General features: G+C 39.7%; 2 protein-coding genes across 4 annotated transcripts in view; one reads left to right on the plus strand and one right to left on the minus strand.

Annotated features, from left to right (window-relative positions):
* The window catches only part of tulp4a (TUB like protein 4a), a 29,421-nt gene extending 16,903 nt beyond the window's left edge, over positions 1-12,518 (minus strand). For 2 of the 3 annotated variants that reach the window (XM_082505712.1, XM_082505710.1), the window contains exons 1-2: positions 12,433-12,518; positions 10,211-11,162 (exon numbers count right to left, since the gene is read on the minus strand). In XM_082505712.1, coding sequence (XP_082361838.1) covers positions 10,211-10,462 — 252 coding nt within the window. In that variant the 5' untranslated portion in view covers positions 10,463-11,162; positions 12,433-12,518. Of the gene's footprint in view, positions 1-10,210; positions 11,163-11,948; positions 12,285-12,432 lie in introns of those variants that run through there. The other variant, XM_082505711.1, reaches the window with a different exon arrangement.
* A 942-nt stretch (positions 12,519-13,460) lies between these two features.
* On the plus strand, positions 13,461-16,356 carry mrps10 (mitochondrial ribosomal protein S10). The gene is made up of 7 exons (XM_082506802.1): positions 13,461-13,573; positions 13,760-13,812; positions 14,264-14,333; positions 14,468-14,607; positions 14,721-14,829; positions 15,055-15,144; positions 16,139-16,356. Exons 1-7 carry the CDS (start codon positions 13,469-13,471, stop codon positions 16,217-16,219), a joined length of 648 nt encoding a protein of 215 aa, XP_082362928.1. The 5' UTR covers positions 13,461-13,468; the 3' UTR covers positions 16,220-16,356.
* The last annotated feature ends 99 nt before the right edge of the window (positions 16,357-16,455 follow it).

A 16,455-nucleotide genomic window follows, 5' to 3' on the forward strand; every position in this document is an offset into this window, starting at 1 on the left:
TACTGTAAAGACTGATTGTAATTTGCTTGGGTATGAGCTGCAGGAGCACAGTATACAAAACACTCTTCATAACACGTTTCTGTCACCCATCTTAAAAGGTGCCCATCACACTCTCCATCCTGCCCCCTCCTCTCTTCGTGTCTCCATTTGTCTTCTGTTCTGTAGCGTGACTCAGCCTATTCCCCGGAGGAGTAATCCTAAGAAGGGAGCCGCTCTGCTCTCGCTAAGTGAAGCACGTGGGTCGTACACGTTCACACACGCAGCACCGAGCAGGGTTTTAGTGGTGCTCAAGCTCTCTGACTGCAAGTCCAATAGATCAGCGGGTCTGAGTTGGATAAGCCAGTAATGCTGCCAACCCTTAAACAACACTTCCTTACCTCTGTGCAACACACTCACAGTTCCATCCATCAATGAAACAGATGCTATTAACTGTGCGTCCCCATTTTATATTCCATCAAGAAAAGAAACAATCAATCATACTTACACTTGCTTGAATACTTTATTATCTTCTTGCACTAATGCCATTAATGCTGACTTACAGGTTATTAATTAAGAACTTCTTTAAGAATTCATCTAACACAAATGATCATTAATCACAAAACTTTCCTCAAACAGTATCTTGCTATAGTCTATGGACTTTTCAAGCAGCATTTTAGGCATTGGAAAAAAAAAAATTAGGATGATCAGGCTTCAGGAAAAAAGATTATTGGAGCAACATCATGTAGTCAGGGCATATATTTAATGAGTGAGGCTCAGCAGCTCCAATTGTTTTGAAAAAAAATATATATATTTTTTTTTTACAAACCCAGGAAAAAAGATATAAAATGCACAAGGGAACATCACAATATTTATCAATTATTTCTTATTGAGTAATACCCTGTTTGTCACACTTATTAGTCTGGAAGTCAAATCAGTCAATTTATATGAATATACAAGGCATGGCCCTAAAGCTTAATGGGCAGATAGTAGTTTTTAATCAATGTCCTGTCCCTGCTATGCATCATTAAAGTGTCCTCTTAGCCAGATTTTGCATGTTCTAGTTTGTCCTTTTCCTCTGTGTCTTTGTAGCAATGACAGTCATCCTATTGCAGGTCTACAGCTGAAGGTCTCCACATCATTCTGAGATGTCCGCATTCACAGACCATTAAAACTAGCCTGCCATCTATCATTCTGGCACAGCAATCATTCATGCAGCAGCATTCACTGGGTGCAAAACTAATAGGCTTCTGCACCAGTATTGTCAAAGATAACACATTACAAGGATCTCATTGGGGGGGGAAAAAAAACACAGATTTGTGGTGTTCCTCCATCTATGCACTGTCTGCAACCTCTGGCGATCAAAAGGGATTTTCCACGTGGTATTATACAACATAATTCAGTCCCAACTGGAGGAGACTTGTGGCTTTAGATTAGGCATGAGCTCTAGTTTGCATAAAGCTAACAGCATTCATGCAACTACAAAGCAGGGTCAAAGGAAAACATAAAAGGATAAATTAGCATTGGATTTACACATGCTGTGTCTCACGTGTGTTCCCACTCACAGCCCCACAGAGGTGAGAATAAACTGTTTGTCTGTAAATTTAGCTCAGTGTGGAGATTAGTGTGAGCTGGTGAGCCATCCTGCGAGGGGGGACAGCTGAGCACCTCATGTGATGCAGCGATCAGGGAGATCAGACATCACATAGAGACAGACAGGATAAGCGTTGGGAGCTGCAGGACCACGAGGAGCCTGAGGTGTCACAGGAAAGGCACATCAACATGTGCAAACACATACAGTTAAAAAAACTTCTTTAATTACAGTGCATTATATGCTCAAACAGACAGTAATCAGCGCCAATAAGCTCAGAGAGATATTAAAGAACTTTGGAATGACATGTAAAAAAAAAAAAATATATATATATATATATATATATATATATATATATATATATATATATATATATATATATATATATATATATATATTATATATATATATATATATATATATATATATATATATATATATATATATCTCACTCAAAGGCTTTAGCATCATCATGTAGAGAACACCTACAAGTTTTTGTTTCAAAAATACATAATAGCTCTATATCTACTACAATCAGGGCTGTTTTTACACTCTTGCAGTATTCTAGGACCCCTAAATCAGAGACTCTCTGAAAGGCTGCTGATCCCATATTCAACTAAAAGCTCTGGGATTGAGTTTTAGTCTGATGAGATAGAAACAGATTGTTTTTAAAGCTGTGACGCAGACACTTCTTGATTGGATCTTAATCACAACACCCCTTTAAAACATTCCAATCACATGGATATTTTCCCCCAAAGTAAACAAAGACATTAACATTGACTAGTTGTTAATTCAAGATGGGAAACAAATTAGTGTCCATGCCTGCAACTGACTTTTTGACATTGCTGTTCTTCCTCTGTACTAGTATTGTACTGACCAACCATCAGCCTCCTGTTGGCAACTGAACAAGCATACCCAGTGACCTCAAATCGCCATGCGATGTGCATTTTTAGGTGTGCATACTCCTTTGGTGACTTGTGCAAGGACAGCTGGAGACACCAAGTAAGGATAGTTGTTAGACTACTCTCTTGTCTGTTTGGAGGATACATGTGCAGTTTGGGCCCTTGTAGTACAGTGGCTTTGCAGGGAAGTCTGGACCAGCCTGTAGGATGCAGTGGAAGAGAAACTATGATTTTATTAGTTGGCTAGCTGGTTCAGGCAGAAGAGTTTATCCAATCTACAGAAATTTTTCATGTAAGCATGCAATGTGGAAAGTGTAACTAACACTAGAGTTAATTCGGATGGAGATCATTTCTATAACTGCTATGCTGCTCATCTGGATGGTTTTGGGATCAGTTTTGGGAGCATTAAGAGCCAAATACAATCACTGGACCAGTCAGAGTTTGGTGCATAAATGCATTTCTCTAAACACAAGTGGTTACGCTGCCCATTACTGTTGTGTCAGATATATGTGAGATGGTTGCGTGAAAATTACATCCAAAGCATTTTGAGGGCTTAATATTGCACCAGAATTCTTCCTGTGCAGACATAGATGGTCCATTGTAGCTGATGGTCATCCCATGCCTTTTAAGTACAGATATGCTTTTAGGAAAGGGAGCATAACTGACCACAGCAACTTCGCTGAGAAGAGTAAATCAAACCAAGCAACAGCTTCAGGAGGCACTGGTGTCAGCACAACTGAGGGGACACTATGACAGCAAAATGCCATAGTGGTGAAGGTGTGAGTGCAAGTCCATGACAATGCATGTCTGATGCACAAATAACTTTGTCTCTGCAAAACGTTTGAGGAAAGGGAGAGCCTTAATATATTACACTTAGTCATTATTTTACTTTTTTCATGCATCCAAGATAAGAGCACCATCCAGGTCTATGATTTCCCTCTTTTCCTTCCAGATGAAGAGTTGACTTATGGGTAACACAGAGCTCATCGAGGATGGAGAGAGGAAAAAGAACTAGGAGAAACTACTTTTGGCAGTTCCCTTATTCGCAAATGGTCACGACAATCAAAAGCAGGTTCGGTTTCGTAGAGTTAACCCCTTTTCTGGTAGGGTCTCCCATGGCAAATTGGTCCTGGGTGCAGGATCAAGGGAACAGTTCACCCTGCCCGGAATAGGATTACCAGGGCCCCGTCCTGGAGACAGGCCCGGGGAGGGTGCCCGGGCCTGTGTCTGGTGGTCAGGCCTTAGTCCATGGGGCCCGGCCGGGCACAGCCCGAAAAAGGGACATGGGCCCATCCTCCTGCAGGCCCACCACCTCCAGGAGGCACCAGGTACAATGTGTGCCTGGCGGTGGGCAGGAGCGGAGTCCCTGATGGACCGATCCCCGCCCACCAAGACTAGAAAATCAGATATCAATATCAGTTAAAGAAAAGCTCTGTGCTGTGCTGACACAAAGGCAAGAATTAGCAGGAGTGATTTGCAAATCCATCAAAAGAGGTAGAATCTGAGCTCATTATGTGCAAGTCAGGTGTGTAATAAAACCTTAATAAATAATAATAAGTTAATAGCATTTACAATTATTATTAATGTGTGCTGTAAAGACTCCTGAAAGTACCGTTAGGGAAACTGCATTGAATAATAGAAAATAAGTAATCTGAGTGATACCAGAGTCCCTCACACCACTGGTGTTCCTCATTCGGCAGAATAATAAAAAGGAAAATAGTGACCAAAACAGGCACAAAAAATATCCAGTTGCAGGCACCTCACAATAGGTTTGAACAAGTACTAAAAGGCCTTAATTTCCATGGGCCAGAGAGATTAAATGATACACCCACCCTCCTTCTTTGGGGGTGTTTCTACATTGTGTAGTTTTGAGGCCTTAAAGTCTGATAATCATGCATCTCATTTCATGCAGACAAATTTGGTAATAATGTTGAGTAAGATCAGACACTAAATAGGACTGGATTTAATGCAATAAATCCACAAATAACACAAACACAGACAAAGCAGAACATTTACAAAGGTGTAAAAGTCCAGTTTACTGGATTTTATTCTGTCCTGTTGGTGTATCTACTAACGTGGTGAATGACTGAATGAGAGACGAGTCCCTAAGTGTGAGCCAGCGTCAATGAACTGCAAGCTGCAAACAATTAAAACCAAAGAAAAATGAACTGAATATTTATGCTTAAATATTCACATTTTTAAAGTGATCATACCTTATAAAACAAAGGCTATATTTTAAGTGTTATTCTTCATTTATTTGACAAGGATCAAAATGAATCCCCAAAAACAGAACAAAATACTACTGTGATTCAAGTTTTTGTGGGGGCTGAAGGTTTTCAGATTTCCAACAGAGCTGTGACACTCTTACGTTTGGTAAAGGCTGCTATAGGCTGTTAAATTTTTTGTAAAAAGGAGCTTTAATAAACTAGCATACATAATATAAACAGTGTATAATATCTTTTAGCCTACCTAGTTATTCAGAAGGACAGAATAAGGCTCTATTATTCTGCAAAGACAAGTGTACGAAACTTTGCATCTGTCTGTCTGTCTGATCCTTCACTACAAATATTGCTGAAGATGAACTGCACAGGCCACGCTGGAAAATTTGTAGTGAACAGAAAAGTACACCTGGATCTGAGGAAACAGTCGTTACGCAACAAGTCCTCTCCAAGGATGGATTAGCGCACTAAAGCCATTTCCACTAAGCACATTTGGAGGGACCATTTTAATTCAGTGAAACTTGGCAAACCTGAGCTGGCCTTTCAATGTCAAGAGGTCACATAAGGAGAGAGCAGAAGAAGACACACTCCATAAAGTCAGGTAGCGACCAGCACAGGGAAGGTGATTATGAAAGGAGGAAGAGACAAGACCAGGAAACACTATAGCTTGTAGTTACTGACAAAAATAAAGCTGTTGTAAAGTTGTGAGGTTCCCATTTAAGTCTTAACAGAAGTGTTAGAAAAACACTGAATAACAGAATCCTTCCTGCTCATCTAAAAAGAGGTGTTAATTCTTCCACAGGCCCTCAACAGCAATATAAACTAGTTTATTTATGAGGCTTTGGCAGGGAGGAATTTTTAACACATGAAAATGTGACACAGCGAAAATGCAAGAAAGTGAAGGAACATACAAATACTGCTGGGCCTAATCAAATGGATTGATTTACCCAAGTTGATCAATCAAAATCTGTACCAGCAGAACAACAATGCACAGACAAACTAGAACACATAAGAGCAAGAATATGGCCCGCAAACCAGCTCAATCTGGCCAGGACATAAACTATACATGGTTAATGCCTCCATATAGCTTCTTCAACATTTGCGTAAAGTGTCAAATAAATAACCACCAAGCACTGCTATAGTGTACTCCCAGAGCATGGAACAACTGCTCAGATACAAATCAGTGTATGGATCAGTACATAAGTTACAGACGTTGCACTCTGAGCTCAGTGTGGTAAACAAATGATTGTGTCATGGTGTCTTCTGTCTCTGTTGGACTTTTTCCCCCAGAGAAAAGTCTACACCTGTTATCAAGGGGAAACTAAGAGGTGGGACTCCTATGTTTGGGCAAGAATACACCCATAAGTCTCTTGTGAATAGTTCAGAGGTTTGAAACAAGTTTCTGCAGTCAACAATCAGTAGATATCAATAATCATAAAATTTATTGTTTAGGATATATTACATTCTTATGACTAACATTAGTCACTTTAAATATTCCCTATTATACTTTGAGTTAAAAAACAAAACACGGAACTGCCTCAATGCAAGACTTAAAACTTCCTCGCACAGCTAAGCACATATGATTCTAGCGTAAGACAACTATCACAGCTGGCAGATGACAGGACACTGACAGACAATTTGCCCAAAACCTCTGCTGTGGCCAACATTTTCTTGTCAACATGCTGACAGTCATTGTCAAGCCTGTCTCTGATGTTCAGCTCTCATGGAGAATGAATGGACGCCTAGTGATTAGCTGCTCGCTCTGCTCAGCATCTGAATGCACTGTACCAGGAGAAGAAGGGGGGGGATAAAAGCATTAGATCGTCAAGAGAAGCATTGATCTATTTTGACACAAGCCCAGAGGGATTATTTTTCACCATCACAAATACAGTTGTCTAAAAAGATGTAAAATGTAGCACTTTTATCTATTTTCAGCCTTATTTTTGAGTGGTGGAGCTGACACAGCTGCTGCTAAAGGTTAGCGTTCTCTTAAAATAACTAGATAAAAATAATATCAGAACATTCAAGGGCAAATTCTGCTTTTTTTCACCATTATTTTCCTGATTTTTTTAAATAGAAGTGTCACAACTTCTCCCTATTGAATTGTACCAGTTGAGGAGACCTGGATGTCTCATGAGTGCCTCCAAGGTGAGGCGTTTTGGGCATGTCCAACTGGGAGGATACCCCAGGGCAGACCCAGGACACACTGAAATTACACCTCTCAGCTGGCTTGGTAATGCATCGTGTCCCCACTGAAGAGCTGGAGGAGGCAGCTAAGGGGCGCAAGGTCTGACTGCTGCCATCGCGACACCGACACACAGAAGAAAGCAGATGGATGAACATAGATGATTTATGTTTATGATACTGAAAAGAAATGGTACACCCCTATTGCTGCCATACATGCCTGTATATTAAGCCACCCAAGTCCATTAGAACAAGGGCATTCATATATATATATATATATATATATAGATAAGTGTGAGGATAACGAAGCGTGAAAACCAGTTGAAACCAGTCTAAACTTCTAAATGCTGGCAAGTCAGTTGTCATGTACTGGAAGTCAGGGTTTTTTCTTAAATATGAAAAAGGGGATCTTGTCAACAGCCCTCTAATCAAGTGCATTATCTGCCATGTTAACGTGGAGCCAAACAAACTAAAGGGGCACTTGGAAACCAAACACGACTCCAAGGCAGAAAGCAGGAAGAAAGCTGGTTGGAATTTGTGTCCAATAAGGTGATGAAGGGAACCTATATGCTGATGAAGCTTACTGCAAACCAAAAAATACATTAATTGATTTGGTTTGTTTTTTTAAAGTAGGATCCTTGAAAGCTCCAGATGCTGCAAATGTGTTATCAAAGTGCCTAGAATGATTGCACGGAAGCCATTTTCCACAGATATGAATACAGATGTGACTTGGGAACAAAATGCTTAATAACCCCTGCTGAAATGTTCAAGCTTTACTTTTGTAGGCTGTCTAAACAGTCACATATAGTTATTAGCATTTTTACTAAGCAACCAAGCACCATAAAAAAATGGCTCAACAGAAAACAAATTGGTATGCCTCTGTGAAAAGGTGGCTGTGAGTTACAACAAAAGGATCCCACTTTTCACCTTGCTCCTTTTGAAGCTGCTATGTTGTAATTATTTCTCAAGCTGGTTGGAAGGGAGTGAAGCAGGTGGAGGAGGACATATGTTTACTGGGATTATTACAGGACCCAGAAAACCTTTTCAGTACCTGAACATCACAACAGACTTAAAAAAAAAAAAAGTGCTACAGCAAGACAATAGGGGAGCTTCTCCACATCATAAGATGCTTTTAATTCAAGTAGCTTGCAGTGCCAAGGTCTGTACTATAGGTAAACTCAGGTGTAATCCAAGGGTACCCCAGGCACTGGCACTGCCACACACTACAGTCCATTATCCACATGCCCTCTTCTTATCAGATGTCTGACAGCTTAAGATCCGTCTTTTACTTTACTACAATGCCCATATTGGGACAAGTCCAAAACACACATCCATTCAGACGCTCACTTACATTAGGAAGATCACTGAACACTGAGGTCTATACATCAACAGGAATAATGGCCAAATTTAAAGATGCTGACACGAGTATTGATCTTGGCAGGACTAAACTCCTATAGGATGAGTTCATATTCCATTTCTGTGTCCGTGTGCTTTTCTTAACATGACTTGAGCCAATTTGTATGAAAGGACACTCGTCACCAGCAATGACAAGTTCTCAATGACAAAGCTGACGTTTAAAGGACAGGACTGTCAGGGGACTAACGGCATTTGATGCTGAAAGAGCAGCTTTTATAGACAAAGGGTTATGGCAAATGCACTGACAAGAATGAACCTCTTTAAATAAAAGGTGATAATAAATAAATACACATTAATACATATGTAAATGCAATGCTGCAAGTTTAATTTGAAAGACAGTAAAAAAAATAAAATTAAAAAAAGTCAAGTGGTGCAAGGAATGCAAAGTAAAAAAAACAAACAAGTACAGCGTATATAGCGTGCTCCTGGGGGTCATTTCTTTTGTATTATAAATGTATTGCAATCTGCCCTCTCTTCATCACAACTGAGATGAGAAATGACCCAAGTGAGTGAACCGATCTGTCACAACTTGACAGAATTCATTAAGCAGCGTAATTTCCACCAATGTCAGAAACCCCAAATTATGCATAGAGTGCGTGAGTGATGGATTCCACATCGCCCAAAGCATTTATTTACTGCTTTATATCAAAGCGTGGAACGTGGAAGCGTGGAACTGGAGAGGACCTTTACTACTCATTACTAGCGCTGGAATGAGGTCAAAGAGTAAAAATGTGCAAATCTTGATCAAAAAATAAATAAATAAATAAAAAATAAAATAAAAACATGTACATCCTAAAAGCAAGCAATCTGAGAGTTAAGTGTGAAATAAATTGTGGGCACAAATGAATAGTGCAGTGCCAAACTCCGTGAGTGCAGAAAAGGAAGATGCAGACATCAAATGAGATTATCAGAAATATCAAAAACATCTGGTGTAAATGTTTTTCTTATTATTTAGATAGACTATATAGATAACAGCTGAATGTTTAAGTGGTCAGAGTTAAATGGCATTACTGCTGTGCTTCAGTCACACCGTGTAGGGATTCATCCACTCTCCCCTCAGCTGCCTTGGAGAGTGCTGACACTGCACCTCACTCCAAACAGCTAAACCCACTAAATAGAAAACGCAACCTGTGTTCAATCTCCACTTGTCCTGTGTGTGTGAGAAAAAAATCCTTATTAGTATTTAATATTGCTGGGACATTTGACTCAGACAGTCATCCAGTCTTTTTGGTTCAACTAAATTGCCTCAATGCATTCTTTGTGGGAATCTTTGAGGGTTATTACTATACTGAGGGATAGGAATAAAGCCTGTCTGGAGTAACAGAATGTATTGACTAGGAAGAGCATGCATATCTTGTATACATATCTTGACTGCAACCAAAAAGTTGATCTAACTGGCAACTTACGGTTAATGAATATCAACCACTGCAGGAAAACACAAAACCCTCAGCCTCCCACAATGTGAAGAGGTGTCTTTTTTTGTTTTTGTTTTTTAATGTAGTGATTTTACTGGTTCGACCCACTTGAGCTCCATACAACCCACAAATATAACTGTATGTGGCTCACGAGCTAAAATAAGTTGGACTAAGCAGCCTTTTCTAAGGGGATCAACTAGTCTACTTTTACTGAAACTTCTCAAATACTGCTTTAAACACTTAAAAATAATGATTTTGAAAATTTGCTTTATTAAGTTTAACTGAAGAGGAAGAAATATCAGAGTAGCTTGAAGTTGTGGGAAAAATAAATAAATAGAAGATTTACTAATTAAATATTCCTGAGATACATTTTTGATTATAAGACATTTTAAAACAGCTTCCAAAACACGACTGTGGCCTTTAAGAGCTTCAAAGACTGTTTGATGAAGCATTAACATAGACATCTTAACAGTCCTATTCAAAAACAATTGCACTTGAACCTCTTACCTCACTATTATGCCCTCTGAGGTTAAAGTTTACTCTCTGTGGGGTGGGCCGGTCTCGTCTGCAGTGGCTGGATGTAAACGTAACCCCAACCACTCCTCGGCTGTTCCCGGTGGCAAGCCAGCCCTCTTCATAGTAACGCTTTCTGCATACCGGCTTCTCCTTCTCACTCTTGGGCACCCTGCCCTTCCAGGACAGACATAAGATGTTGGAGTCACTGGACAGGAGTGGGCCATGCTCCACAGCAGCGAACATGCCTGCAGCTCTCTACACTCCCAGAATAAAAAGTGCCCTTAGGGAGGTTCTTCGGAGAGGACAACTACTGTTATCAGCACGTCTCCTCCTTTGAGGTTACCAGTTCCGTGTCAGAAATGAGACAGCGACAACGGTGCATAGTACTGGTGCTTTTACTTGGGGATCTGGAATAGTGACTAAAGGCGATCAATAAAAACTTTCCCCAGAAAGCACAGGTGAGGTCAAAAAACAAGTGGATTTTAGCATTGCTGGATTAATGATGTTATGTAGCCAAATGAGGTGGCACACACACAAAAAAAGGCACTCAGGTCATTTTTGATGTGATGCTACCAAGTACGTGCTGTTTCGGAGAGAAGGCACCAAATGAAAGTGCCTAAAAATATATTTAGATATCCACCAGGGTAAAGTTGAGACTCCTATCAGCTGAGCAAAACAAGCATCAACCCCCCAAAAAAGAAAAAACAAAAACGCGCCTTATCTTGTAAACTTATAAAACAGGCAGGTATTCATTCCAAGTATCATCATTGTCTCCTTTCTGTGCTCCACATCCTCCTCATCTGATCCCAGTTTGTGTCTGAGAGAGGAGAAGCAGGGACTCCTCTCCATCAGCTGACAGCCCACAGGAGAGCCGCTTCTCCCGGTAACGTCATTACGTCAGCCGGCCCGCCTTTTCAACCGGCCTCGGGGATTCCATAGAGCACTGTTGGGTAATACACAAAACGACGTTTATATATAACATAGAAAAACATGAAAAATAAAATAAAAATGTATTTAAGAAATCAAGAGAATTGTGTCACAACACAAGCTGTGGAAAAGCGCTCACTTGCTGCCCACTGCCGTTAATTTAAATATTAATGCGCTGGGCTAAAAATTGCCTTTACTCTTCGAGCAGCAATTTTACTTTGAGGACTATCCTGTTCAGCGGAAGGGCATTTAACTACCCGCTTAATAATTTATAGGAGCCAGGTATCATTTTAGCTTTCATTTAATTAGGCTACAAAGCTGTAGTAAGGCGGCCTCTCGCGGCCAAACGTTTAAAAAACAAAATAGACGAAAGGTAAACAACAAAGACCGTAACAGAGAGGTAAGAACAAATAAAAGAATAACAGCTTTAAAATGAACCCGGGCAGGTCAGACAGACAAGACAGACCGAAGAGGCACAACGGGACGTTATTTATTAATACAGAGACAATAAAAATCAAGCCCAACAAAGAATAGCTGAATGAGAATGGCTGTTTGGAAATATACTCGACATTAAGATTAAGTCAGCGGTGATTACAAGATCCCGAGATTTCCCCACCATTTCCAGTATCACTAAATCTAAACCAGTGGCCATGATAATAGGTGCCTCTCGAAAAAGCCATCTGCCATTAAACCACGCCAATTCGTAAAAATAACATAAGAAAGATACAATGGTTATTGACAACCAAATAATCACTGTTTAAGCCCGTAAGACGTTGGAAAATTAGCCAAAAACATCGATCACCATAAGCTGCCTGCCTATTAGCAATAGCTAGCCAGAACCTGGATCCAGACCGAGAGCTCTGTGGTCTCCACTGATCATCAAAACATTCCAGTCGCGGGATTAATCTTTCCTCCCTTCAAGAGTCTGGCGCTGGGCTGTAACGCTAATCCATCCGAGATGCTGGGGAATGCGGGTAACTAACGCTGTCTGTCACGATTCTTCTTTTTCTTCTTCTCCATGAACAACAACCGGAGACAGCTAACCGGCTAAGCGGTCAGCTATCAGCGCCAGGCTGGCTCCGTCCACCCGCCGCTGGCACTCGCTAGCAGGCTACGGTTAGCACATTAGCAAACGATTTATGGCAATAGTTATTTAATATTAGGACACATCTGTTGAGAAAAAAAAAACACACACACCTCGGCGGTGTAGTGACAAAGTGGCTAAACAATATAAACCATGAGTCCAACAAAGCCAGAGAAACATCAGCGGTCAGTGGAGTGCCTACCTTGGATCCGTACCGCTGCTTCTTCCTCTGCCTGCAGCCTGCTACTGTACGCTGCTGGGCCCCTACTGCTGGGTCACGTGACAGGCACGTGATTCATACCAATTAAAATTGTTCATATCAATAGCACCTTAATCAAATAACAGTCAATCCAATAACAGTTTACCTTTCAAAACTAGGTTCCCACAAATTTGGAGAAGAATGCATCTAAGTATCTACATTAAATATACCTGTATTAAGTATATTAAGTACACGCATACAGCAACTGTATAAGCAGCCTCCATTGCATTGTTTTTTTCACAATAATGTGAAGCATATTTTAGGTCAAATACAAATGTGGGTGTGTATAAATGTGTAATAAAACAACATATTATACATGATCACAAATTAAGAAAACAAATGTGCCAAAGTAATTGTTTAGGTTTTGGGTTTGTTTGTTTGTTTGTTTGTTTGTTTTTGCTCATTCCGTTTATAGGCAGAAAAGTATTTAAAAGTATGAATGAGATCTAATGTTAAAATGCCCAGTGACTTTGCAGATACTGCATTTAAATTAAATCAGTGACCAGAGGTTAACAGGCAGCCTTTGCAGTTGAACCTTGTAAAGAAAGATCATACATGTTGTAAACCTGCTCAACATTTGGCAATAAACCCCTTTCTGATTCTGATTCTGATTCTGATTCTACATTACTGACTGACTCCACTTTTTCAAATAAGATATGGTGATGATCAAGAGAAGAATCACCTGTGACAAAAATCACTGTGACAGAATCAGGAAGCTACAAGGTAGATGAAGCATCATAAGCATGCATAAATAATGTCACGATAGTCAAGTGCAGACTACATTGTTATTCATATGACTTGTAAATGTGAATATGAAAATATATTTGAATATAATACATCCAATCTTAGTCTTTCATTCTCAGTTTTATGACCATGAAAGGTTTCGATGGGACTGTAGACTGGATACTTGGTACTCATCACTAGCTCGTTAGTGCTCACCTCATTTATCCTCCAGGACACAAGGGGGCAGCACAGGGAAATGATTTCACCTTCTGTCCGCTCTCTCAAAAACATGGCGTCTCTCATGGTTCGCAAACGTGAATTATTCTCTTTGGCAAGGATATTGAGTGGTGTCTCATATTTGGTATGGTAACTAACTTGTTTTTCATTTTAGATAACGTTTTCTAACAGTTTACTAACATGGCAGGTCTCTAGCTTTTGAAAAATTACCGTAGCTAGTTAGCCAATCGTAGATTTTGGCCATTCGTGGCAGCTGCACAACCGAGGTCATTTGTACATTTCAATAAAAAGAGCTTGATTCTGTTTTCAGGGACCGGCAAGTTTGAGTGTCTGTTCGGGTCACAGGAAATGTAATATAACTCGGTAGGTAACCCCCCCATCTTTTAAATGAGTTGAGCCATAATTGCTTACGTGAATCACATGAATTTTCACACGAAGCAGGGGTGCAGCAGTTTTAAATTAAATTATGAAGAGACTTACAAACAGTTTTTACTGTTTTTTGATAAGATCTGTCAGTAAAGATAAATAGCATGTGTTTTTGGAGCACTTTTTTTGGCTGTATCGGAATGCAACGTGTTTATTTCCCCATGGAAATTAAGTAAATAATGTAAAGAAAAGGACATCTTATAGGTACAGTATACTCACAATCCTTAATAAAATAAAACAACACTAGCAGTATATTCAGGCAGTGAACAGGAACACCATGAAGCTAAGCCAGAAAAGCCCAGAGGCATTAAGCACCTTGTGCAGTTGAAGTGCACTTTTTTCTAAGCACATTTATTGTATAAGCAGTTATTCTGTATCTCCTCTGCAGGTTTCACCTCCCTCTGACTCCCAGCACTTCTTTCCACACGACAGTTTTAACGTCAGCAGCACAATCGGCAGTAAGTTATCATTATCATTCTTATATCAGGCTGGTGCTGTAGTGAAATACAACAAACCTACAGTGGTTTATATTCAAAGGCCATCGCTTGGAATTGCATGTGGCGTTAAGGCTTTCTTTTCTCCTTTGGTCCAGATCACAGTCACAGAGGAGCCGGACACACTGTTCCAGAAACTGGTGGTTTTGGTTAAAGGTCATGACAGAGCTGTGTTGGACAGCTATGAGTTCTTTGCCACCATGACAGCTAAAGAACTGGGCATCAGTCTTGGAAAAGTGTGAGTTTTAGCAGCCACACACTAACTCTAGTAAAGGTTCTGTCTAAAATCTTCTGTCTAAAATCTTCTTGTAATGCCATGACTTTTTTTGGGATCTTCTTCCTCCATCACAGTTTTGAACCTCCGAAGGACATTGAGAGGTTAACACTCCTGAAGTCAATACACATTTTCAAAAAACACAGAGTCCAGTATGAGATGAGAACTCACTACCGGTGCATCGAGGTGAGAAGCTCTAATTTTTAAAAAAAAAAAAATTAAAATCCAACAAGAAAAAAATGCACAAAAAGCCATTAAAAGGAGTTCGGTATTATTCACCTAGTTACATTTTACTGGAAACTTCTAACCTTTGCATAATAACACAAATGAGCTTTGTGTTTGTGCCAGTTATTGCATGTCATTATAAGGTAATTTGTTTAACATGTTTATTTTTATTTTTTGTCTCTGTAGCTGCATCATATAACAGGCTGTACAGCACAAGTGTACCTTGAATACATTCAGAGGAATCTTCCGGAAGGTGTAGCCATGGAGGTGACGAAGGTGAGGTTTTGCAGAGATCGATGTACACCCAAACTCGCGCACCAGTATCATCAATATCAGTGTCTGCAGGCTAGATGCTTTCCATTGCAAAGCTTATTAGTATGGCCCTCCATGATATTCCCAATTCTAATGTGCCCCCTTGGGAAAATTAATTTCCCACTCCTAACTTAGGTTGTTAATAAATTTGGCCTGTCCCCTGTTACAAATGGTAAAGAGAAGCTTTCAGTTGATGAACAGTGTGGCCTGGTTGAAGTCAAAACTGGATACAAAACATGCACAATGTTTTCAGTTAAACATGAAATGAATTCTCCCTTGAAAAAATTAACCCTTAACAACAACAAAAAAAACCCCTAATATATATGTGATCATTTTGAGATTAAATTAAAATCTATTTTGAGAAGATGAAATGTGTAGATTATAGTTGTTTACAACTTCCACAGTTGCTTTACCCTCTTTTGATGATGAACTCATACTTCAGAATTGGTTTTAGTAACAAGGTGGGAAACTATTTCCCTTCTAGCTCAGTATGTTAAGGATAAGGACGTTGAAAAGATGTTGCAGAAAACTGCATCTGGTCAGGCAGAAAACCACACACCTGAAAGAGTGGATTTGTCCAAAATGAAATGGCTGGTAATGGACAAATGGAAGGTTATCGATGGTTGCACCATCGTGCAATAAAAAGTACGCATGTTGGATCACAAGACGGCTGATCATTTAGTTTTAATCGACTCGTCTAAACAAGGTATTTTGTAAAGTGTATAGCAGCTGGTGCTGTTTGTCTTGAAACAACTAATCTGCTCATTTAGAATTTTTTAAAATTTTGTCTTTATTCTCAAAATGATAATTTATTTTTTTTCATAATGTGGTCTAATACTCCTTCGACATTTCCCAGTAAAGCTGAATATGACAGTCCTTCCCTATCTGTGCAATTCTGTGTGGGAAAGGGCAACTTTCATATGATGTTCTCGCTCTTCTATTCTGTTCATGTTGACAGACTGCAATGGAGAAGGTTCCTGGTCACATCCTTGAACCGATGTGGAAGGAAATTCCCACAGATGATAAGCCCAGCCAGTAAATCCAGCACCTGTGACTAACAGATGTCTATTAAATGTGTTTTCCTGTGATTGTTTTTTGTTTGTTTGTTTTTTTTAAAGCATGTTGTCTTTTCTGTTGCAAAGCTATGTGAAATAAACTGAATATGTACACAACTCATTCTTTGTAGTTCAGGTTGTAGTTTATCTGGGACTGTTTCAAATAAGTCAAAAGTTTTTGTTTGACGAGCTGCAGTGATATCGGGATGAACTGTATGTA

Source organism: Aulonocara stuartgranti (genome assembly GCF_965226115.1).
Source record: "Aulonocara stuartgranti genome assembly, chromosome: 15".
Taxonomy (NCBI): Eukaryota; Metazoa; Chordata; class Actinopteri; order Cichliformes; family Cichlidae; genus Aulonocara; species Aulonocara stuartgranti.